Below are 23,559 nucleotides of genomic sequence, written 5' to 3'. Positions count from 1 at the left end.
TGCGTGTAAGATAAACTAACCCTTTTAGTTCATCCTCTCTCAAGTTTGCTGTGGGGTTATTAATAGAAAATTGGATCACACCAAAATTGAGGAGTTGAGAAAATAAAGGGGGAAATCAAAAATCAAAAACACCTTTCTGTTTACGGACAGGTGGAGAGAGGAGAAATCAGGGCAGTTTAAATAAAACCCCCTCCTGTCTGTAACAGTTTGAAGGGTAAATGCCAATCTTAGCTGATTGGGCTTTATCACCCTTATCCATTTAGTAGCTTCATTTATTTCTACATAAGTGGAAATAAGTGGTCATAGTGAAAGATAGGGATCTGAAGCTCAACCCTAGGTCAAACAGAATGGCAAGATTTTGCATTATGTGGTTCAGCTGGAGTGAACATATAACGTACTCCTTACAGATAATCACATGTTCAGAAAGATACACAAAAACAAATCCAAATGTACAAACCAGGGTAGACACATAGCCTGCATACCAACACACACATGCACATTTAAATATACACTTATGCATACATTAACACAAACAAGGAAAAACACAAACCCATTCATATATGCTCACAAGCTCTACCACAAACACGCTGCTCATTTGACAGTTTTGCTAAAGGATTTCTGTCCTATTTACTCTGCTGTTCAACCTTTAACCACTCCACAAGGAAGATTTAATCAACTTCAAAGAGACAAAACAGTGACATTCCGTGTAACAGTTGCACTTTTTTGGGGGGTGGATGGGCAGAGGGGCTTAATTAGAAAGTTCTACTCCACAGAGAGAAGCAGGAAAAAAGACCAATTACATCTGTCATCCAGAATGTATAGCTCTTCAGCTAAATAAAGTAGTAGTGGTGGCACCATACATGCTTGCACATGTGGGTGGGTGGATTCTTTTAAAATTAAAAAAATTCCATCCTTATAAATGAGGTTAAAAAAGGTCAGAAAGAGTTCCCACATTGTAGGATTTAGCCAAGTTAATTTCTCCTCCTCATCATGACTAAATTTAAAAAAACTGTGTGTGCTAGGTCAAAACAAGTAATAAAGGGACTTTAAAGAGCTAGTCTGTGATATTCCACTGCCAATGTGTTTATGCTATGAAACAGGGGAATTTCTGTATTTTATCTCACAGTGAAATAGCAAGAGGCAAAAATGGAAGTGGTCATTCCTTACCTAGTTTATCAGTGAAAGCTGAGACCTGAAATGTCACATCATGGTTGATTGATCTAGAAATTAATTAGTGTTTTATTCTAGATGTTTTTTTTTTATATGATCAAAGTACGAGTGGATACGAGAGCTGGAAGATGAGTGACCACCTACCCCACTTTGGTGCAAGTAATTAGACATTTGGCAGTTCTGATTTTAGAGTTTTTGCACTGCATAAGCCTGGAAAGGCTTGTCCAAAAGGCTTCAATTGCACCTAGAGGTCTGAACTCCACAGCTGGCCTGGAAATTGTTGACTGTCACATACAGAATGGTGGAAGTCTACAAACAGCTTTTGTTTATCACCGAACTATAATACATTCCATGAAGGGAATTTAACCCTTTACAGGTTGTTATTTATTAAGTATTGTAATTTTTAAAAATTGTAATATTAAATACTGTACTTTGTTTTAAAGAGTGGTAAGAATGTTGAACTCACTCCTACAGCAAGTAGTTGAGGCAACTAGCACAAATGCATTTAAGGGAACACTAGATAAACATATGAGCGAGAAAGGAATAAAAGGATATGCTGATAGGATGAAATTGACTAGGGTAGGAAGCTATTGTGGAGTGTAATCACCAGTATGGAATAGTTGAGCTGAAAACTATGTAATTCTATGTATTATCATGTAATATGTGGCCTCAATACCTTGCTGCATCTTTGCAATATTTAATCTATTAATTTTAGGCTTGTATACAGTTGGCATGGTGGGAGCATGATTGACATTCCATATGAGATCCAGTGATTGATACTGTAATGATACCAATAAACTTGAGCACACAATCTCAGATGTGCCACATACAAGAGCTCAAATTTTGGATGATAGGAGATATGTTAGTTTGTTTGCAGAAACCATACATTTGCCACAAGACAGAAATAATGGGGAAAAAAGCAAACAATTCAGATATCAAAGTTAATTCTCCCCAAAGAAAACCAAATTGCTTTGTAATCACAGCTCGTTTTGTGGACAAGGCAAATTTTAAAAATTCGCTTGACATAGAATGGAATTTATATCTGAAAGTTCCCTTCAGGTAAGGAATATAACAGGGTGTGTAACACATCATTTTTACAGTTATAGAAACATTACTGTGACCAGCCTGCACATTAAATACACAGTGTCTCAGATTAGAGAATTTCCATCCAGGCATTTTATTTAGACTACCTGGGAGATGTTACATCCTGTCAGTCCTCCTCATTGTCAGACCATCAATACAACTCCTAGCTGATTTCAATTCTGTACATTAACTTCACAAGAGTCTACAACTTGACAGTTCACCCCAGTGCATTTTTTAATAAAGTCATTAAACCTCTTAAGATCATTAAGAATAGTGCAAAAAGGAAGTTCTATCAGTTCAAGTTGGTAATTGAACTGGCAAAAACTGAAACTGTGGATAATGAACCAAGAGGAAAATGGGTCTTTCACCAGTCTTTCTGCACAAAGTTGTTCAAAATATTTCATTCTTCCTCAATATCATCCTTTATTTTCACATCTATATGTTTGTAGAAACTCCAAGCCTTCAGGTTGCAGTTTTTCAACACGGTCCCAAGCTGGCTCCCAGGACCTACCTCATAAGTGTCTGGAAAATCAATCCCCTGTTCTCGTTCGTACATAGCATGCATAGTTTGTTCCCATTTTACAGGAGATACCAACTGTTTCACTAACAGTTGCTGAATGTGTTTACTGTTCATGTATTTTTTGGCATTCACGTTGGAGTAGACAGATATCAGTGGTTTCTCAATGTTGATTCTCTTCAAGATTTCATGGAGTGGCTGAGTTGCTGATGCCATAAGGCTAGTGTGGAAAGCACCACTGACTGGCAGCAGTTTAGCCCGCAGAAAGTGAAACTTTCGGGAATTCTGCTGCAAATATTTAAGAGCCTGTGTCGAAAAGAAAATATTTTTTGAGTCTCATCACTGCAGGGTGCTTTCAGAATATATTTATCATTAACATACAAAATGTTGATTATTTCAAAGATTAATATTAATGTAAGTCGGTAAGTCACCTGGCCTGGATGAAGTATTCTAGGTTGCTGAAAGTAGCAAAGTTAGGAATAGCAGAACCAATGGTCCCAATCTTTCAATCCTCTTCGGATATGGTGTGGTGCCAAAGGACTGGAGGATTGCTATTGTTAAATCACTATTCGAGAAAAGGATGAGGGATAAACCAAGAATTACGGGACAGTCAGCCAAACATTGGTGGTGGGAAGTCATTAGAAATTATCAGGGACAAGATAAACTTCCATTTGGAAAGACACGGTTTAACAAGTATAAGCCTGGATTTGTTAAAGGCAAAAAGTGTCCGACTAACTCGATTGAACTCTTTGATGAAATAACAGAAGATTGATCAGAATCATGCAGTAGATGTTGTATATGTGAACTTTTCAAGGTATTCCACAATGTGCCACATGATTGTTAAGAAGATGGAAGCCTACGGATTAAGGGGAAAGTGGTGGGTATGAATTGGTTCAGGAAACATAGGGTAGAGGTGCCTGGTTGTTTTTTAGACTTGGAGATGGTTTACAGTTGTGTTTCCCAAGGGTTAGTTTTGGGACCATTAGTCTTTTCAATTTATATAAAGAACATAAGCTTGGATGTGAGGAGCAATATTATAAAGTTTGCAAATGATATGAAACTTGGCAACGCAGTAAAGCGTGGTGAGGATAGACTTCCGGATGGTGAAATGGGCAGGAGCATAACAAGGAGAATTCAATAAATGACACTATTTTAAAAAGTGCAGATGAGATGAGTGACCTTGATGTCCATATACACAAGTCCTTAAAGGTGGCAGGGGAAGTTACTAAGGTTAAAAAAGCATATGGGTTACTTGGGTTTACAAACAGAGGAATAGAACACAAAAGCAAAAAGATCATGCTAGAACTTTCTAAACCAGTGGTTGGCTTTAGCTGGAGTACTGTGGACAATCCAAGGCACCACAGTTCAAATGAAAAGGCCTTAGATAGGATGCAGCAAAGATTTATCAAGGATGAGGTACTTCAGTTGTGAGGAGAGGTCGGAAAAGTTAGGAGAACACAGATAAAGTTAAGAGGTGACCTAACATAGGCTTTCATAATGACACTTTTTGATGGGGTAAACAGAGAAAAACTATGATCTCCGGTGACTGGACCAAAGCCAGAGGTCATAGATTCAAAATCATTGTGAAAAGATCTAAAGGGGAGATAAGGAGAAATGTTTAGACCGAGGGAGAGGTCAGGGTCTGGAATGCTGTATCTGAAAAGATGGGGGAAGCGGATTTTATAAATAATTTCAAAAGGAAGTTGGACAGGTGCTTGAGGATGATGAACTTGCAAGACAATGGAAGCAGGGATGTAGGACCCAGCATGACTGCTCTTTCAAAGAGACAGCACAGGCACATTGGCTGAATGGCCTCCTCCTATGCAGTATATTTTTATAATTCTAAGCACCCACCAACACCTGTACTGACACACTTTTAGGCACAGCATTTAAATGCAATGAGGTCTTCGTCTCAAACTAGTAAATAAACGTATGAAATTGTGGAGGAAAAACATGGAGGAAGAGCGGAAATGGGCATCACAGCCAAGCACTGTCTTTTCTTCACCTAAGTGCACTTTCCACTGGCGTTACTAGACAGCCATCAGACGCAGGAGCTGAGGCTAATTGTCCTCTTTCTCTCATCATGGCCAAGATCAGCTAACTCAGCACTGGTCACAGATTTAACATGGGAGTTTTCAGCTCTGCATGACTTGCCTGTTTGTACTGCTTCTAATAAACTTAATAAAGATTACATTAAACATATAATTAAACTCTATTGAGTGTTGTGAGTGAACAATGAAACTGAACAGTTCAGATGAAGAGTAGTAGCATCAGAAACGGAACTATTGATTTTGATTCTGAAGATATCTGGTCATCCTGGTAAAATGCAGGATGGATTATTCTACATTTAGAAACGGAGGTATGAAGCGGTAAAGTCAGAGAGGTCACGGATTGGGCTGGATTTTATGCTCCCCTGCCAGCAGGTTTGAAGGCAAGGTGACTCCTAAAATCCAGTGGGAGGCCTTCCCATCGCCTACCTGGCTGCCCCCGGCCTGTCTGAAACTTCTAACAATCTAATACAGCTCTTGCTCAAACACATTTCATACTGAAAAAACATACTCATTCAAAGAAGCTATTCAAAAAAAGTTAAATTCCCTCTGCCATCAGAGCTGACTTCATTTGACAAATTCCCTGGGTTTCTTTGCAATATGGCAGATGGCCTAATTGGACATAAAGGAGGAACGTGCATTTCTCTGGCACGTGTCACGGCCTCTGGACATCCCACAGCAGTCAATGAGGGACTTTCCGAGTGCAGCTACTGTTGCTGCTCTGTCAGGCTGAGTGCAAACAGGACGCCGTGCTCAGAATGGATAAGTTGTGTGACCTAGGTTTTGCAGCCTGTTGGTCAATACAAATTGTGACGTACGAAAGCTGAGATTTTGCCCTTCCCTACCCCAGCATTCCCAAGATGTACCATAAATAGAGCTGGAGGCCAGGAAAAGGGAAAGAATAGAAACCCCCAGAGAGGGATGGATTCATCTTCTAGGATTCCTATTTTAATGTTAGCTTATAATGTTGGCTCCCAGTTTAACAACACCTCCGTTTCAAATTTCTCAAAGTTTTCAAATATCCCCCCTTTCCTTACCACTCCACCCCTTAAACCCCTCCCTATCTTTATAACCTCCTCCAGGCCCTATAACCCCTCCCTATCTCTGTAATCTCTTTAGCACCTACAACTCTTCCCGATCTCTGAAGTCTCCTCCAGCCCCTTTAATATCCTTTTAAAACTGTCAAACTATCTATCCAGTCCCCTGCTGAGGTGAGTGCTTTGTATCTTTTGAAAATCAGCCAAGCATTCACAATGACCCCAACTGTCAAAACAAACTCTTCCAAATGGAAATAATTAAGTATTAAAATGGCAAAAGCAGATATCTTTCCTTAAAACTACACCAGATGGCCTGTCAATTACTGCTGTCCAGGAGCAGATTTTTTTTTAAGTTTAAAGGGCCTTTAAATCACTTCAAATCATAACAGTAGAGTTCCCAAGCAATGTTTTCTTCAGTTTTGAATGCATAATAGCATTTTTCCCATTGGGAAAAATACTCTATAACATATCTCAACACCTATACAATATTGATCAATGTAATGGTCAACATATTCTTTGCAGACATAGCCTTATACTCAATCACTGCGGTAAAAACACACGTAACTTACTATATAGTATCCAACTATCATAACTGAAAGAACAAATATATTTTATATTTCAAAGCCTGTCAATGAAAGAACTCGAGGTGACTTTTTTTTGGTTCCCCACTTGGGACTGGAGTTTCCCTATGGTTCATGACTCCTCTAAGTGGCCATAAACCATGTATTCTCATGGATAGGGGCCAACTCCACAAAAATTGCGAGGGGGTTTTAAACTTTCCACTCTTGCAATTGAGATGTGCTGCATGCAGACTGGCATCCTTATCCCACGCCAGCAAGATTTATCAGAAGCAGGAATAGGGGCAGGAATCGCAGAATCGGGTTCCACCTGCCATTCAGAAAGAGGTCCTGAGATATCCCGACTGCACAAAAATCCAGGTTCCCCTTTGAACAACACTTGGCAAGAACAAAACATTTTTAACCCTTTTTGATTTTGCCAAGTGTTTTTTGATGCAGTATCTTTTTATGGTCATCAGATGGCAACATTGCATCAAGGTAGAGATTTATATGGTTTTGTTTTTACAAAGAATGAACCTTTGACTAACTTCATTTTTGCATTTCATTTGAGGGTATGAAATCATTTTGCTCCCATGTCCCTGGACAGATTGCACTGATTTTTTAAAAGAAATATTTGTCCTTGGGAGGTGGCATCACTGGCAAGGCCCATCCCCAATTGAGAAGGTGGCGGTGACCCATCTCCTTGAACTGCTTCAGTCCATGTGGTGGGCACTTACCCACTGTAGGTACACCCAGTAATTTTTTCTATGGCAGTTTAATATAACTGAGTGCCTTGCTAGGCCACTTCAGAGGGCAGTTAAGAGGCAACCACATTGCTATAGATTTGGAGTCACATGTAGGCCAAACCATTTAAGAATGGCAGATTTCCTTCCCTAAAGGAAGGGCATTCGTGAACCAAATGGGTTTTTATGACAATTATTATTAATTAATTGAATTTTAAATTCTCCCAGCTGCTGTGATGGGCTTTGAACTCATGTCTCCGAAGCATTATTTAGGGCATCTGGATTGCTAGTCCAGTAAAATTTCCACTATGCTACTGTCTCCCTGACTGGGACAGCAAACCTCTGTCATTGTTCCTCTGCCCTTGGCCAGATTAGCAAAACTGGTCCCACACCATTCAAGTACAGTAACTTATAAATGTTCCTGACAGCAAAGATTGGGCTATCATAATCAAGAAAAGCAAACTAGTTAATTTGGGAAGTTAAATTAGCATTGAACATTGTAAAAGTTATTTTTGAAAGACATACTTGTAGGCTCCTCATTGAAATAAATGGGCACCATCGTCATGCTGTGAAAATTACTGCTCAAGCCACTTAATGTCTCTGCAATTCATTCAATGCGGCATTGTGCTTAAATGCAGTTTTTCACTGTGAATCAAAGATTTAAAATGTTCAACATGTTTTTCTTAAATGGTTATCAAGTAATGTGTTGAAATAATTATAAAATTGCATAATCACATGATAATGTGATGCTTCTTTGGTTCAAACACAATCTTCAAGTACTGCTTGGTCCTCACTTTGTTTGACCTTAAATCCACAGTGGCATTGGAGGAGAAAGAGCAATTTAGGGCTCCGAGTCAATACTGAATCAGTTTAACTTACATGGGATTCCTCTAGAAGAATAAATATCCCACCTTTCTGAAGCTCACCTGTAAATGTCCGGCAATCACACGCCCATTGGGAAAAAGGTAGTTAGCCACTTCACACACAGGATCCTCTAGTCCCAATGACTTGCAATGTTCTTGAGCTTCCAGGCAGGCATACTTGAATCTGGATTCTGCTCGTCCCACAACAGATAACATGCCGCTGGGAATGGATTCCGATGCCTCCTGCATAGCTTCTGCCCGCACTTTCACTGCACAGAGAGCTGTTGTGGAAAACAAGACTAGTGAATACAGTTTTACCTTTGTAATAATACACTTCGATTTCAAGGGAGTTTGGCTGATTTCACAAATACACTTAATCAATCTTGGGCACAGAACCGTCTTTGTAGGGTGGGTCTAAACGCATCAGGGATCATAGAAGAGAATTGGTGCTTTCAGAGCAAATATTAAAAGGAATGGCAAAAAAATATAAAAATGAAAGTCAGGACCTCAAATATAATACATATAAAAAGGGAGGTTAGAAAGGTTAAAAGGGTGTGCCTTTTAAGAAAAAACATGAAGGGTAATAAATACCATCATTTAATTTTAAAATAGTGTCACAGACAGAAAATATGTCCTCTCTCATTGCCTGTAATTAGTATGTTTTGTATGGAAAGGGGTGTACCTTTCTTACCTTTGGAGTCTGTATTGTAATTAGATAATCAGCAGCAAGGTTTCATGAGTTTAAAAATAAAGGTTATTTATTCTCACACACTTAGCCCGAATTAACGTCAACACCACACACACACATACACAAACACGCTCACAGATTAAATACAGATAATGGTGGTGCACTTTTACAGGTTACAGATAATTCAGTCTCCAAATTCCTGGTCTCCCGCGTGGCAGGCCTGTGGTTTCTTGATGATTTAAAATTGAAGTGAGGGTCTTGTAAAACAAAGGGTTCACAGCAGATTTTGAGATTCCTTGTAGTCAAATATTTAGGAGGTTAGTTTTCAGGTGAACTTTGAAACGGGAACAGTTTAACTACTTTGGCTATTAGATGGCTTGCAGCTAGTCGCAGAGACTGGTTCTCAAACTGGGTAACTGATGGGTGTGTTGGGCCCTGGGTAATAAAGGTTCAGTCCTGAAAACAGTTTTGATCACAGGACTGTTGAATTAACACTTCTGAGGCCCACCAGTCTAGTTTGCATGAGGGAGGCCATTGTGATGCAATGGAAAGTTAATAGTGGCCATTGAGATTTGATCTTCCCTTTTGTTCAGGATGAAACATGGGGACAGGTAGTCTGGAAACTCCACAGTGTTTAGATGTTGGCCCATCTCCTCAGTGTAACTTCCACAGATGGCTGTGGAATATATGTCCATATTTAATTAGGTATTCGTCAGAGACTTGATACTCTCTGTGATCCAGATGCCAAAAATCACATGATTTGTGGCAGCCAACTTAATAGCTTCTTTGTGCCCAATGGAAGATATTAAATAAATCATTATCAGTTCTTAAAGGAGGTGAACCATCAGAAGTGGGTGTAAAACAAGTAGCGAAGGCTATTATGTAGAGAACTAATCATATTGAAGCTACTCAAACTGAATGTAGACAAATCACATAGAGATAATAGTTTATGTCCAAAGATTCTGATGTTCCTAGGCAAAAAATAGTGTAAGATCTAACAATTATATTCCAAAATTCTAATCTTGCATCAACATCTCAGGACACCACAAAGAATTTCAGAGCAGCAAAGGGCCCGGTGAAGTGTAGTTACTGTTGCAATGTCGGAAAATGCAAGAGCCAATTTCTGCACAAAAAAGTCCTCCAAACAGCAATGACATAAATGATGAATTAAGATGTCGCTGGAGGGATAAATATTGGCTAAAACACTGGCAGATCTCAGACACTGCAGCACTCTCTCAGTACTGCACTAGAGTGGAGGCTTTGATTTTGATGCTGGAGTGAGATTCGAACCCACAACCTTGACTCAGAAATGAGAGCGCTACCAACTGCTCCCTGGCTAACACATAATCACAGGGTAATTCAGTTGTTTGTAAACTACTAGAGCCTATAACACAGAATGAAATTGCTCACAATTTGGAGAAAAAAGAGCTGATCAGAACTAGTTAGTACAGATTTCTGAAAAAAAGGTTGGGCTCGACCAATCATAGAAATCTTTGAAGAAATGAGAGTTGATAAACAAAATGCAATGGCTGTGGTCCAAATTAATTTTCAAAAACTTTGATAAGGCACTATATAAAAGATGAAGGCAAGGATCAGGCATGTAGAATCCTCATCCCCATCCCCATCCCTCCCTAACTTTGTTCTGTCCTATCAAGGTACTTTCTTTCCTGACAGTTTCAAGGCCTGTTGAAGAGTTCATACTTGAAACTTTAACCTGCCTTTTCTCTGTGCAGTTGCCGATGGGCCTGGTATGTACTTTCAACTTTTCCATTTTCGTGCACTTCCAATGCTTGCTGTATTAAATCATATTTACAAAACATACTTAAAAGGATCTTGTGGGAGGTCCTCTCTTCAGTCACTCACCTGTATTTTGACTTTCTGAACCAAGGAAGGACCACTCCTGAACGTTGTAAATGGGAACCACCAGCTTCGGCATGACATCGGGAATGGGAAGCAGGTGCTAAGGAACGCAAGCTCCAACAACTCATTGATACCAACGCCCATCCAGGACCCTCCACCCTTTCCCATCCTTCTGACCCCAACCCATCTTCTAATCCAAGCTCTTGCAGTGTATTCAGCATACCCCCTGATCTTTCCCTCTCTGATGCTGAACGTTTGGTGCTCAGCAAAAGACTCAGTTTCATACCCTTACATCCTCACCTCAATGAGTTTCGGGCTCGGCATGATGCTAAACTCTTCTTCTGCCGGCTTCATCTCTGAGCTCACTTCATTGGGCAGGAATTCACCCCCCGTTCAACCGATCCTTTCACCCACCTCCAGTTTTCTCCCTCCACCTGGACCCCTCCCTCTGGCCTCTTACCAACCCTTGATCCTTTTCATTGAGAACTGTCGGCGTGACATCAGCCACCTCCATTTCTCTGCTCCTCTCACCCACTCTAGCCTGTCTCTTTCTGAACTTGCTGCACTTCGCTCTCTTAGGTCCAACCCTGACTTTATCAAACCTGCTGACAAGGGTGGTTGGTACTGTTGTTGTCTGGCACACTGACCTCTATCTCGCAGAGGCTGAGCACCAACTCTCAGATACTTCCTCCTACCTCCCGCTGGACCATGACCCTACCACCAAACATCAAGTTATTGTTTCTACAACTGTCACTGACCTCACCTTCTCTGGAGATCTTCCCTCCACAGCTTCCAACCTCAGTCTCCCAACCTCAGACGGCCTGCTTCTACCTCCTTCCCAAAATCCCCAAACAGGACTGTTCCGGTAGACCAATTGTGTCAGCTGTTCCTGCCCCACGGAACTCATTTCTTCCTATGTTGACTCTGTTCTCTCTCCCCTTGTCCAGTCTCTTCCCACCTACATCCGCAATTCCTCCGATGCCCTACATCATATCAACAATTTTCAGTTCCCTGGTCCCAATTGCCTCATTTTAATCATGGATGTCCAATCCCTCTACAACTCCATCCCCCACCAGGATGGTCTGAGGGCTCTCCGCTTCTTCCTTGAACAGAGGCCTGAACAATTCCCATCCACCACCACTCTCCTTTGTCTGGTTGAACTTGTTCTCTCACTGAACAATTTCTCTTTAAACTTGTCTCACTTTCTCTAAATAAAAGGGTGGTTATGGGTACCTGCATGGGCCCCAGGTATGCTTGTCTCTTTATGGGGTATGTGGAACATTCCTTGTTCCAATCTTGCTCAGGCCGCCTCCCACAGCTCTTTTTTGGGTACATTGATGACTGTTTCTGTGCCGCTTCATGCTCTCGACTGGACCTGGAAAAATTAATCAATTTTGCTTCCAATTTCTGCCCCTCCATCACTTTCACATGGTCCATCTCCGACACTTCCCTCCCCTTCCTTGAACCCTCTGTTTCCATTTCTGGTGATAGATTGTCCACCAATATTAATTACAAGCCCACTGACTCCCACAGCTACCTCGACTACAGCTCCTCACACCCTGCTTCCTGTAAGGACTCCATCCCATTCTCTCAGTTCCTTTGCCTCCGTTGCATCTGTTCTGATAATGTCACTTTCCAAACCAGAGCTACTGACATGTCTTCCTTAACCGAGGTTTCCCACGCACGGTGGTTGACAGGGCCCTCAACAGTGTCTGACTCATCTCCTGCACCTCTGCCCTCACACCTTCCTCTCCCTCCCAGAACCATGATAGGGTCCCCCTTGTCCTCACTTTTCAACCCACCAGCCTCTGCATTCAAAGGATCATCCTCCAACATTTCCGCCAACTCCAGCATGATGCCACCACCAAACACATCTTCCCTTCACCCCCCTCCAACATCGGCATTCCATAGGGACCGTTCCCTTGGGTCCCCTGGTTCACTCCTTCAACACCCCCTACACCTCAAATCCCTCCCATGGCACCTTTTTATGCAATTGCAGAAGGTGCAACACCAGCCCCTCTATTTCCCCCCTCCTCACCGTCCTAGGGCCTAAATACTCCTTTCAAGTGAAGCAGTGCTTCAATTGCATTTCTCTCAATTTGGTCCACTGCATTCGCTGCTCCCAATGTGGTCTCCTCTACATTGGAGAGACCAAACGCAGACTGGGTGACTGCTTTGCAGAACACCTTCAGTCTGTCCACAAGAATGACCCAGACCTTCCTGTCGCTTGCCATTTCAACACACCACCCTGCTCTCAAGCCCATATGTCCGTCCTTGGCCTGCTGCAATGTTCCAGTGAAGCTCAACTCAAGCTGAAGGCTTGATTAGGCACTTTATAGCCTTCTGGACTTAACATTGAGTTCAACAACTTCAGATCATGAACTCTCTCCTCCATCCTCACCCATTTTTGATCCCCTTTTTTCAATATTCATTTTTATTTATTAATTTTTATTTTTTTCCACTTATTTTTATTATTTCTAAAAAAATTTATTTCCATTTTTATTCATTGGTTTATCCCCACCTTTTAACCTATTTTTCAATCCTTTTTCCCAACACCATCCCCTCCCCCCACCACATCCCCACTAGGGTCATCTGTCACTTGCTCATTCTGCTTTCTACTCTTAATGTCATCATCAGCACCTCCTTTGGCCAGTATCACCACATTTAACACCCCTTTGACCTTTTATTTATGACATCTTTTGCAATCCGTCCTTTGCCTCCACCTATCGCTGGCCTTCTATCCAGCTTCACCTGTCCCACCCCCCCGTTAAACAGTATATATTTCACCACATTTCTACTTCTCTTTCACTCTGAAGAACAGTCATACAGACTCGAAATGTTAACTGTTTCTCTCTCCACAGATGTTATCAGACCTGCTGAGTTTTTCAAGCATTTTTGTTGTTGTTGTAAATGGGAGTCTCATTACAGGTAATGCGGCACTATGATAGTTTTCATTCTATCTTTCTTAGCCTCACCTTCAGCAAAGTCTATTGCTCCTGCAAAGACCAGGGCAGCAAACTCTCCCACACTGAATCCTGCAGCTCCAACACACTTCTCGATGGCCTATAGACACATCAAGACAATTGAATTACTTAGCAATGTTAAAAACATTAATCCACAATAGATGGTGCAGTGTCAGCTAGATATCTACACAGTCCCAAGTCCAAAATTAACTGCTAATTCCATTATATTGCAAATTAGGATGACAATCAGCGTCATCAGTAAGAGTTAACAAGTATCTGCTTTATATAGGGCACAAATAATAAATGGTAAATTATCAGCAAAACAAAAGGAAATAAACTCAAACTACTGCTAATATTTTAATGCCCTCCAGTGTCCACCAGACATGGAAGGCCTCAAGCATAATTAACCAAACTCCCCACTCCACCCACCGGCCCCACAGTCAGAAATCAATCCAAACTCACATGCACTTGTTTAAGTAGCACTGAGTCAATGACCCAGGATTAATCTCCACTTCTGTGCTTGGTTAGCAATCTCAGCAAAGGTTGCAATAGAAATATTACAACTGGCATTAGTGGCTCAGACTAAGGGGGAAATAATGAGCTCGAGCTCATGCTCCTGATTGATCTCCTGTAATCTTTGCTGAAAAGTATACATGAGGCAATGAGTGTGGGTTGGTCAGGTTTAGCTCTGATATTCATCACAATTGAAAAGGTTGGGTAGTACTCATAATCTAGACTCATACATAAAGAACAGCCACTTAAGCAAAATACTTAAGGAACATGTGGGGTTATACCAGTGGCATTTTTACAGCTTCTACAGTCACCTGTGCACATATTCAGACCAGCATAGGCAAATACAAAGTGTGAAACATTTCCTAATCAAGGGAGGAAGGAAAAACCCCACAATCTTGCATCTTGTGCATGTAATATGTCTGCTCAGGACCTGAATCTTATTATATTACTGTACAACTACAACAACTTTTATTTATATAGTACGTTTAATGTAGCAAAACATCCTGAAAAATGTTCCCTCTGAGGTGTGTAAATGTGCGGCTGCACAACAATCTGGAATGCACAGCATGCTGAAATAAACAGGCTGCAGACAACAGTGAACTCAAGTGAGGGACAAGGTTGAGCAGCAAATACAAACTGCAGAAGTACGAGAAAGCATAGGGAAGAGTGCAGTGATTGGGGAAGAGCAAGCGTGAGACAGAGGGAACCTCTAACTGGAGCAGCAGTGAGCGTGAGACAGAGGAAATCTGTGATTGGAGGAGCAGTGAGCATGGGAGAGAGGGAATCTGTGATTGGAGGAGCAGTGAGCATGGGAGAGAGGGAATCTGTGATTGGAGGAATACAGAGCCTGAGCATGGGTGGAGGTGCTGTGTCCAGAAGTGAGCAACATGCAACCAAAAGGGTTCAAGTGAGGAGCCAGAAAATGCTTCAGAGCCCTGGGAAAGACTGAGCTGCAGAACCCTCCAAATTCATCATCCAAGGCCCTTGGGAAAGGAGGAGATCCTGGAAAATTTCCTGGTAGCCTGTCAACCTACAAGGGTGGGCTTAAGCTGAATGAAAGAAATGGGGTCCGAGGAGTGTCTGGTTGCCAGCTCTAGTTTAGATCGCGATTTGAGAGTGCTCCCCATTCATCAGCTCTCAAAATCCCAGGACTCAAGCTGGAGCCAAATGGCCAAAAAAATCCACAGCAGCTAAAGGTGATAAACCCAGTAGGCATGGCCCATCTCATCCAATTAGACACACACAACCTGGGAGGAAGTTGATCAATGGGTTTAGCCTCAATGAGCACCTAATGCTTTCTGATGGGCAGGTTTAGGATGTAGTTTGGATTACTGATTATTTGTATGGAGCAAGGCTAATGAAAACTATTGAATACACCACATATACCAGCTGGAAACTATAACTGTCTAGGTTAATGGGTAAGAGACCAGATTATGAGAGTTTCATTTCACTATTTGGTGGATTGAAAGGATTTTTAAGGTGGCTTTTGCTCTGAACCTGGATTTTCAACTTTGGGCATCCTCCCAGCTCCTTTCAGTGAGCATTGGTCCTTTAGAGTGTAAGACTGGGGAATTAATAATGGGAAACGAGGAAATGGCGGAGATTTTCAACAAGTATTTTATATCCATCTTCACAGCGGAAGATACAAAGAGCATCCGAAAAATAGTAGAAAATCAAGAGACAAAAGGGAGAAAGGAACTTAAAATAATCACTATCACTACAGAATAAGTAATAGGAAAACTAATGGGACTAAAGACTGCCAAGTCCCCTGGACCTGATGACCTACATCCTAGGGTTTTAAAGGAAGAGCTGCAGAGATAGAGAATGCATTGGTTGTAATCTTCCAAAATTCCCTAGATCTGGAAAGGTCCCAGCAGATTGGAAAATAACTAATGTAACACATCTGTCCAAGAAAAGAGGGAGGCAGAAAGAAGAAAACTATAGGCCAGTTAGTCAACAGTAATAGGGGATTCTATAGTCAGGGGAACAGATATGCACTACTGTGACCATCAACGTGACTCCAGGATGTCACTGGGAAAATACTAGAATCTGTTATTAAAGAGGTAGTAACAGGACATTTAGAAAATCAATATTATTAGGCAGAGTCAACATGGTTTGTGAAAGGGAAGCTGCATTTGACAAATTTATTAGAGTTCTTTGAGAATGTAACTATCAGGATGGATAAACAGAAACCAGTAGACGTAGTGTATTTGGATTTCCAAAAGACATTTTATAAGGTGCCATATAAAATGTTACTACACGAGATGAGCACACGAGCAGGGGAGAGACCTCATCCTGAGTGAGCCACAGCCAGAGTGATTGTGGGTATTGGCAAATTGGTGGACAGTGGCAATTTGGTGCAGAGGGGAAGTGGTGCTCTTTGCATTGTTTCTTTGCTATCCAACTTCTTAAATCTTCAGAGAGTGGTCTAACCCTGCTGCAGCAGTTGAGGCTACAAGGGAGAGAAATGACTGGAAAGTAGTGGGTAAGGTCGAGTAAGTATTTACAACTTTTATCGCTTACAGTTTAAAGTCTTTTTGTGGTTTATAGTTTGCATATTCTGTAGTAACGAGGATCAGGAGAGAAGGTCCCTAGAGTAATTGATTTAAAAGGTTTAATTTAAAGAGATAAATCATGACAGGAGAGCTCAAAGCCGTGGTGTGCTCCTGTGTTCCATGTGGGAAGCCGGGAACATTTCCAGTGCCCGGGACCAGCATATATGCAGGAAGTGTGTCCAGCTGCAGCTCCTGGAAGCTCGGGTTTCAGAACTGGAACGGTGGCTGGGGACACTGTGGAGCATCCGCGAGTCTGAGAGCATCATGGATAGCACTTTTAGAGAGGTGGTCACACCGCAGCTGAAGGAACTTGAGGAAGGAAGGGAATAGGTAACCACTAGACAGTCCAAGGGAAACAGGCAGGTAGTTCAGGAGTCCCCTGGGGTCCCGCTCGCAAATCGGTATTCCATTTTGGAGGCTGATGAGGGCAGTGGTTCCTCCAGGGAGTGCGGACAGAGCCAAGCTTCTGGCACCACAAGCAGCCTGTCTCTACAAGAGGGGAGGAAAAGCAATACTAATAGGGGATTCTATAGTCAGGGGAACAGATAGGCACTACTGAGGCCATCAACGTGACTCCAGGATGGTGTGTTGCCTCCCTGGTGCCAGGGTCCGGGATGTCAATGAATGGCTGCAGGGCATCCTGAAGGGAGAGAATGATAAGGCCATGAATGAGAGGTCATGGTACATGTTGGTACCAATGACATAGGTAGAAAGAGGGATGAGGTCTTGCATCAAGAATTCAGGGAGTTAGGCAGTAGACTAAAAAGCAGGACCTCTCGGGTTGTAATCTCTGGATTACTCTCGGTGCCACGTGTTAGCAAGCACAGAAGTAGGAGAATAGCGCAGATAAATATGTGGCTTAAGAGTTGGTACAGGCGGAGGGTTTTAGATTCCTGAATCACTGGGACCGTTTCAGGGGAAGGTGGGACGGTCTACATCTGAGCCACAGTGGGACTAACATCCTTGCAGGTGGGTTTGCTGGTGCTGTTGGGAGGAGTTTAAACTAATTGGCAGGAGGTGGGGACACAGAATATTAGCAGAATAGGGACACATCATAATACAGTAAAACAATCAAGTCAGAGGGAGTACAGCTGCAATAAGTTTCAAGGGAGTAGGGCAAGGCTGGATGGTCTCTACTTTAATGCCAGGAGTATTACAGGTAAAACGGATGAGTTATGGGTGAGGATTGACACGTGGAATTGTGATACAGTAGCCATCACTGAGACGTGGTTGAGGGAGGGGCAGGATTGGCAGCTCAACATTTCGGGATATAGAATCTTCAGGAGAGACGGGGGGGGGGACAGTAAAAGAGGAAGAGATATTGCATTATTAGTTAAGGAGTCAGTTACTGCAGTAACGAAAGATGATATCTTGGAGGGAGCATTGAATGAAGCTTTGGGGTAGAGTTTAGGAATGAAAAAGGGGCAGCCACATTGTTAGGTGTTTATTATAGGCCCCCAGATAGTCAGCGGGAAATTGAGGAGCAAATATGTGCATAATTTGTGGAGGTGTGTAAAAACAATAACAATAGGGTAATTATATTAGGTGATTTCAACTTTCCCAACATTAATTGGGATAGACATAATGTTAAGGGCTTGGATGGAGTGGATTTCTTGAAAGGTGTACAGGAGAACTTTTTAGGTCAATATGTAGACGGTCCAACAAGGGACGGCACATTGCTGGACCTAATTCTGGGGAATGAAGCCGGGCAGGTGACTGAGGTGGTGGTGGGGGAGCATTTTAGTGACAGCGGCCACAATATGGTACAATTTAAGCTTGCTATGGACAAAGAAATAGACAAGTTGCAAAAAAATGTTTTGGATTGGGGGAGAGCTGATTTTAGTAAAATAAAGCAGGATCTGGCCATTGTAGACTTGGAACAGCTAGTTGTGGGAAAATCTACAGAAGAGCAGTGGAGGGTGTTCAAAAAGGAAATGGGGAGGGTACAGGCTCAACATGTTCCCTCTAGGGTGATAGGAAGGAGTAACAAGCCCAGAGAACTATGGATGACCAGAGATATTCAGGATACGATGAGAAGGAAAAGAGAGGCTTTTAGCAGATACAAGGGGAACAAATTAGCGGAGGCATTAGTGGAGTACAAAAAGTGCAGGGCAGAGCTTAAGTAAGCTCTGGCTGGCAAAAGTAGGGAAAATCCCAAGATATTCTATAAGTATATCAATGGGAAAAGGATAACCAGGGAAAGAGTAGGGCCCATAAGGGACCAAGGGGGCAATCTATGGGTGGAGCCAGAGGACATCGCTAGAATGTTGAACGAATACTTCCTCTTTGGCCATGGGGGAGGTGCCAGAGGACTGGAGAACAGCTAATGTGGTTCCGCGATTTAAGAAGGGTTATAGAGATAAGCCAGGGAACTGCAGACCAGTGAGTCTCACATCAGTGGTAGTGAAACCATTGGAGAAAATTCTGAAGGAGAGAATCTATCTCCACTTGGAGAGGCATGGTTTGATCAGGGATAGTCAGCATGGCTTTGTTAGAGGGAGGTCATGCCTAACAATTTTGATTGAATTTTTTGAGGTGACCAGGTGTGTTGATGAGGGTAGTGCAGTTGATGTAGTTTATATGGATTTCAGCAAAGCCTCTGGCAAGATCCTACATGGGAGACTTATAAAGAAGGCAAATGCACATGTGATACAGGATAATTTGATAAGGTGGATTCAAAATTGGCTTAGTTGTAGGAGGCAGAGGGTGATGACAAAAGGATGCTTTAGTGACTGGAAGCCAGTGTTCAGTGTACCACAGGGATCTGTGCTGGGTCCCCTATTATTCATCATTTATATAAACAACATAGATGACTATGTAGGGGTAGTATTAGTAAGTTTGCGGATGACACAAAGATTGGCCAGGTGGTTAACAGTGAGTTTGAGTGTCTTGGGCTACAGGAAGATATAGACGGGATGGTCAAATGGGATGTGAGAGAAAGCTTTTTTATCCAGAGGGTGGTGACGGTCTGGAATGCGCAGCCTGGGAAGGTGGTGGAGGTGAAGTGTTTCTCACGTATTGGTGCAGACTCAATGGGCTGAAGGGCCTGTTCTGCACTGTGAGATTCTGTGAAGACAAGAGCTTATAGTGTTGGGAGTGATATGTTAGCATGGATAGAGCATTGACTAACTAACGAGGAACAGAGAGTCGGGAAAAATGGGTCATTTTCAGTTGAGTGCCACAAAGATCAATGCTGGGGCCTCAACTGTTTACAATCTATATTAATGACTTAGAGGAAGGGACTGACTGTATTGTAGCCAAATTTGCTGATGCTAAGAAGATAGGTAGGAAGGCAAGTTGTGAGGAGGATACAACGAGTCTGCAAATGGATATGGATAGGTTAAGTAAGTGGGAAAAAATTGGCAGATGGATTACGATGTGAGAAAAAGTGAGGTTAATCACTTTGGCAGGAAGAATGGGAAGCAAGACATTATTTAAATGGAGAGACCACAGAATGTTGCAATATAGAGGGATATGGGTGTCCTTGTACATGAATCACAAAACAGTGGCAAGTACAGCAAGTAATTAGGAAGGCAAATGGAATGTTGGGCTTTGTTGCAAGCGGGATGGGGTATCAAAGCAGGGGAGTCTTGCTACAACTATACAGGACATTGGTGAGTCGGCATCTGGAGTACTGTGTACAGTTTGGATACCTTACTTAAGGAGGGCTATACTTGCATTGGAAGCAGTTCAGAGAAGGTTCACTCGGCTGAGTCCTGGGATGAGAGGTTTGTCTCATGAGAAAAGGTTGAGCAGGATGGGCCGATACTCATGGAGTTTAGAAGAATAAAAGGTGATCTTATTGAAACATATAGGATTCTGTGGGGCTTGACAGCATAGCTGCTGAGAGGATATTTCCCCATGTGGGAGAATCTAGAATTATGGAGCACAGTTTAAAAATAAGGGGTCGCCCATTTAAGACGGAGGTGAGGTGGTCTTCCTTTTTGCAGAAGGTTGTTAGCGATCAGTGGAGGCTGGGTCATTGAACAGATTTTTGATCAACGAGGGAGTCAAGGGTTTTGGGAGACCCGTGAGAAAGTGCAGTTAAGGCCAGAATCAGATGAGTCATAATCTTATCGAATGGTGAAACAGGCTGGAAGGGGCTTACTCCTGCTCCCATTTCTCATGTTCCTTTCACATTCATCCACTCTCCTGAAAGGGTGAGCACTTGTGTCAGGAAAGAGGAGCTAACAGTCCAAGTGTGGGATGTGAAGAAAGAGAGAATGGGACATGTGTAAGGGGAGAGAGGGGTAATGGGACATGTGTAAGGAGAGAGGGAGAGAATGGAACGTGCGCGAGGAGAGAGAATGGAACGTGCGCGAGGAGAGAGAATGGAACGTGCGCGAGGAAAGAGAATGGAACGTGCGCGAGGAGAGAGAATGGAACGTGCGCGAGGAGAGAGAATGGAACGTACGCGAGGAGAGAGAATGGAACGTGCGTGAGGAGAGAGAATGGAATGTGCACGAAGAGAGAGAGAATGAAACATGAGAGGAGAAGTACAATTGGACTACCGAGTGCAGAGTGAGAATGGGATGAGGCAGATTGGGCATGTGAGAGTAGAAATGTAGTGGGACCTGTTAGAAGAGAGGTGGATTGGCACCAATGAGAGGTGGAGGTGGAATGGGACCTTTGAGGAGACAGAGAATTGTACCAGTCAGTGACAGGAGAATGATATTCACTTTAAGGTGGCGTGTGTGCGTCCACACAGTAATCTGAAATGTATCACTCATCGACATTAAGGAGCATCTAAAGCAAGAGAAAGCGTAGAGAGGCAGAGAGGCTTTGGGAGGGAATTCAAAGCTTAAGGTCTTGGTGAACCAATTGAAACTAAGTAAGCAAGAGGTCAGAATTGGAGGAACAAAATATCAAAATGTAGGATATTATAGAGATAGGGAGGGGTAAGGCCGAGAGGGATTTGAAAAAGGTGGAGAGTTTTGAAGTGGAGGCTTTGTTGGACCAGGACACAGTGTAAGTCAATGAGAATAGAGGTGACGAGCAAACAGGGCTTGGTGAGAGTTAGGGTATGAGCAACAGAGTTTTAGATGGGCTCAAGTTTACAAGGGTGCATGGCGGCAGTCCAGTTAGGAGAGCAATGGAATAATTAAGTCTGGAGGGAACAAAGGCATGGGTGAAGGTTTCAGCAGCATAGTGAGATCAGTGCAAAGACAGACGGGTGTTACAGAGGTTGAAGCAGGCAACTTTGGTGATGGAATAGGTCGGAAATTTGGCTCCGGGTCAAGTAGATCACCAAAATTGCAAACGATCTAATTCAGCTTCAGATAGTGGACAGGGAGAAGGATGAAGTTGATTGTTAGGGAATAGAATTTGTGGTGGGGACTGAAGACAATGCCTTCAGTCTTCCTAATCCTTAATTGGTGGCTATTTCTTCTCATCTGATACTTGAAGTCAGGAAAACAACTTGACAGATCAGACAGTGAATGGGTTGAGAGAGGTAGTGGCGAGCTCATCCACTATAACATCATTATTTTTCTTAATTCATACATAGGAGATGAGTGTCACTGGCAAGGCTAGCATTTTTGTTCCAATTGTCCTGGAGAAGGCCTTTGTGAACTGTTGCAGTATATGCAGTGTAGGTATTGCCAGAGTGTTGTTATGAAGGTAGCTCCAGGAATCTGGCCCAGTGACAGTAAAGGAATGTTAATATGGTTCCAAGTCAGGATGGTGTGTGGCTTGGAGAGAAATGTGCAGGCGGTGGTGTTCCCATGCACCTGCTGCCCTTGTCCTTTGAGGTATAAAAGGTCATTAGCTTGGAAGGAGTTTTCAAAGAAGGCTTGGTGAGTTGCTACTGCTTCTTGTGAATTGTACACACTGCTGCCACTAGGCATCGATAGTGGAGAGAGTAAATGTTTGTGGTGTGCCGATCAAGTGGGCAGCCAGTTTTGTCCTGAATGGTTCAGTTTCTTGAGTGTTGTTGGCACTGCAATCATTCAGGCAAGTGGGGAGTATTTCATCACACTCCTGACTTGTGCCTTATAGATGGTGGACAGGCTTTGGGGAGCCAGGAGGTGAGTTACTCACTGTTAAATTCCCAGCCTCTGACCTGCTCTTTTAGCCACAGTATTTATATGGCTGGTCCAGTTTAGTTTCTGGTCAATGGTAACCCTCCTGCAAATGTTACACCGAGAATAGAGCTACTACATCTGTGTGAAAACCATTTTCTCTGAATTTTAAATGGAAATAGAGGGTGTTATTGGTTTATTTGAAATGTTTGGTTTCTTGAAATATGCAAGGAATAGTTTACTGCAAAAACAGAACTGAAAAATACTAACACAGGGTGTACTTACCTCGGGGTTTTCATGCTGAAGCCTTTCCACTGCAGCTAAGGACATGACAAAAACTGCCGGCTGACAATGAAGAGTTTTATTTAACTCTTCCTGCGGCCCATTCACACATAGAGACAGCAGGTCATACCCCAGAATCTCCTCGGCCGCCGCGAATATTTCCCTGGCATTGGGATATTTCTGGAGCCCTTTGCCCATTCCCACAAACTGGCTGCCCTGGCCGGGGAACAGGAGCAGTGAACTCTGCCGGGGCCGCCTCCTGCTCGGCTCTTTAACCTGGGGAGCTTCACTAGTCTGCTGCCCGCTGTCTGCTAACAATTCGGCGATGTCGAGGGACGGGCTGGAGGGTGTCTGTGGACAGGAGGTGGAGCGCTGTTTGGAGTGAGTGGGCTTTCGAGACGGGGTCTCTAGCCAGTGTCTCAGTCTGCAGCCAAACACAGCCAGTCTCATGGTTGCAGGGACTCCCTGCCCTCGGAGAACCTCAACCTCAGCCTCTGCGGGGGGGGGGGGGGGGGGGGGGGGCGGAGAGAGTGAACAAGCAGCAGCTGTGGGAGGCGAGGACAACCTTCCTGCAGACCCTTCCGTTGCACTCAGTCCTCAGACAGTCAGATCCCAATAACACATCTGTTCACAAACACCTTTCTGTCTCCAACCACAGCG

At 43.0% G+C, this 23,559-nt stretch overlaps 1 protein-coding gene across 1 annotated transcript; it reads right to left on the bottom strand.

The window, feature by feature from the left end:
• Positions 1 to 2,328: 2,328 nt before the first annotated feature.
• On the bottom strand, positions 2,329 to 23,559 carry mcat (malonyl CoA:ACP acyltransferase (mitochondrial)). The gene is made up of 4 exons (XM_041215365.1): positions 22,903 to 23,559; positions 13,542 to 13,629; positions 8,082 to 8,299; positions 2,329 to 3,076 (listed from the first exon to the last, which is right to left on the bottom strand). The coding sequence occupies exons 1-4, from the start codon at positions 23,347 to 23,349 to the stop codon at positions 2,654 to 2,656; spliced, it is 1,176 nt and encodes a 391-aa protein (XP_041071299.1). The 5' UTR covers positions 23,350 to 23,559; the 3' UTR covers positions 2,329 to 2,653.

The sequence above is a fragment of the Carcharodon carcharias genome, chromosome 21 (genome assembly GCF_017639515.1).
Source record: "Carcharodon carcharias isolate sCarCar2 chromosome 21, sCarCar2.pri, whole genome shotgun sequence".
NCBI lineage: Eukaryota > Metazoa > Chordata > Chondrichthyes > Lamniformes > Lamnidae > Carcharodon > Carcharodon carcharias.
Note: the sequence above shows the minus strand (reverse complement) of the source record. Positions and strands in the feature narration are given on the sequence as shown.

Bases quoted from the DNA above. Each gene is read 5' to 3' on its own strand.
- mcat (XM_041215365.1), bottom strand. From the start codon at position 23,349: ATGAGACTGGCTGTGTTTGGCTGCAGACTGAGACACTGGCTAGAGACC. The intron at 8,300-13,541 runs GTGAGGCTAAGA...TTTCCACAACAG, and splicing joins AGCAATAGACTTTGCTGAAG to CTCTCTGTGCAGTGAAAGTG. The intron at 3,077-8,081 runs GTGAGCTTCAGA...TTTTCGACACAG, and splicing joins TGATTGCCGGACATTTACAG to GCTCTTAAATATTTGCAGCA.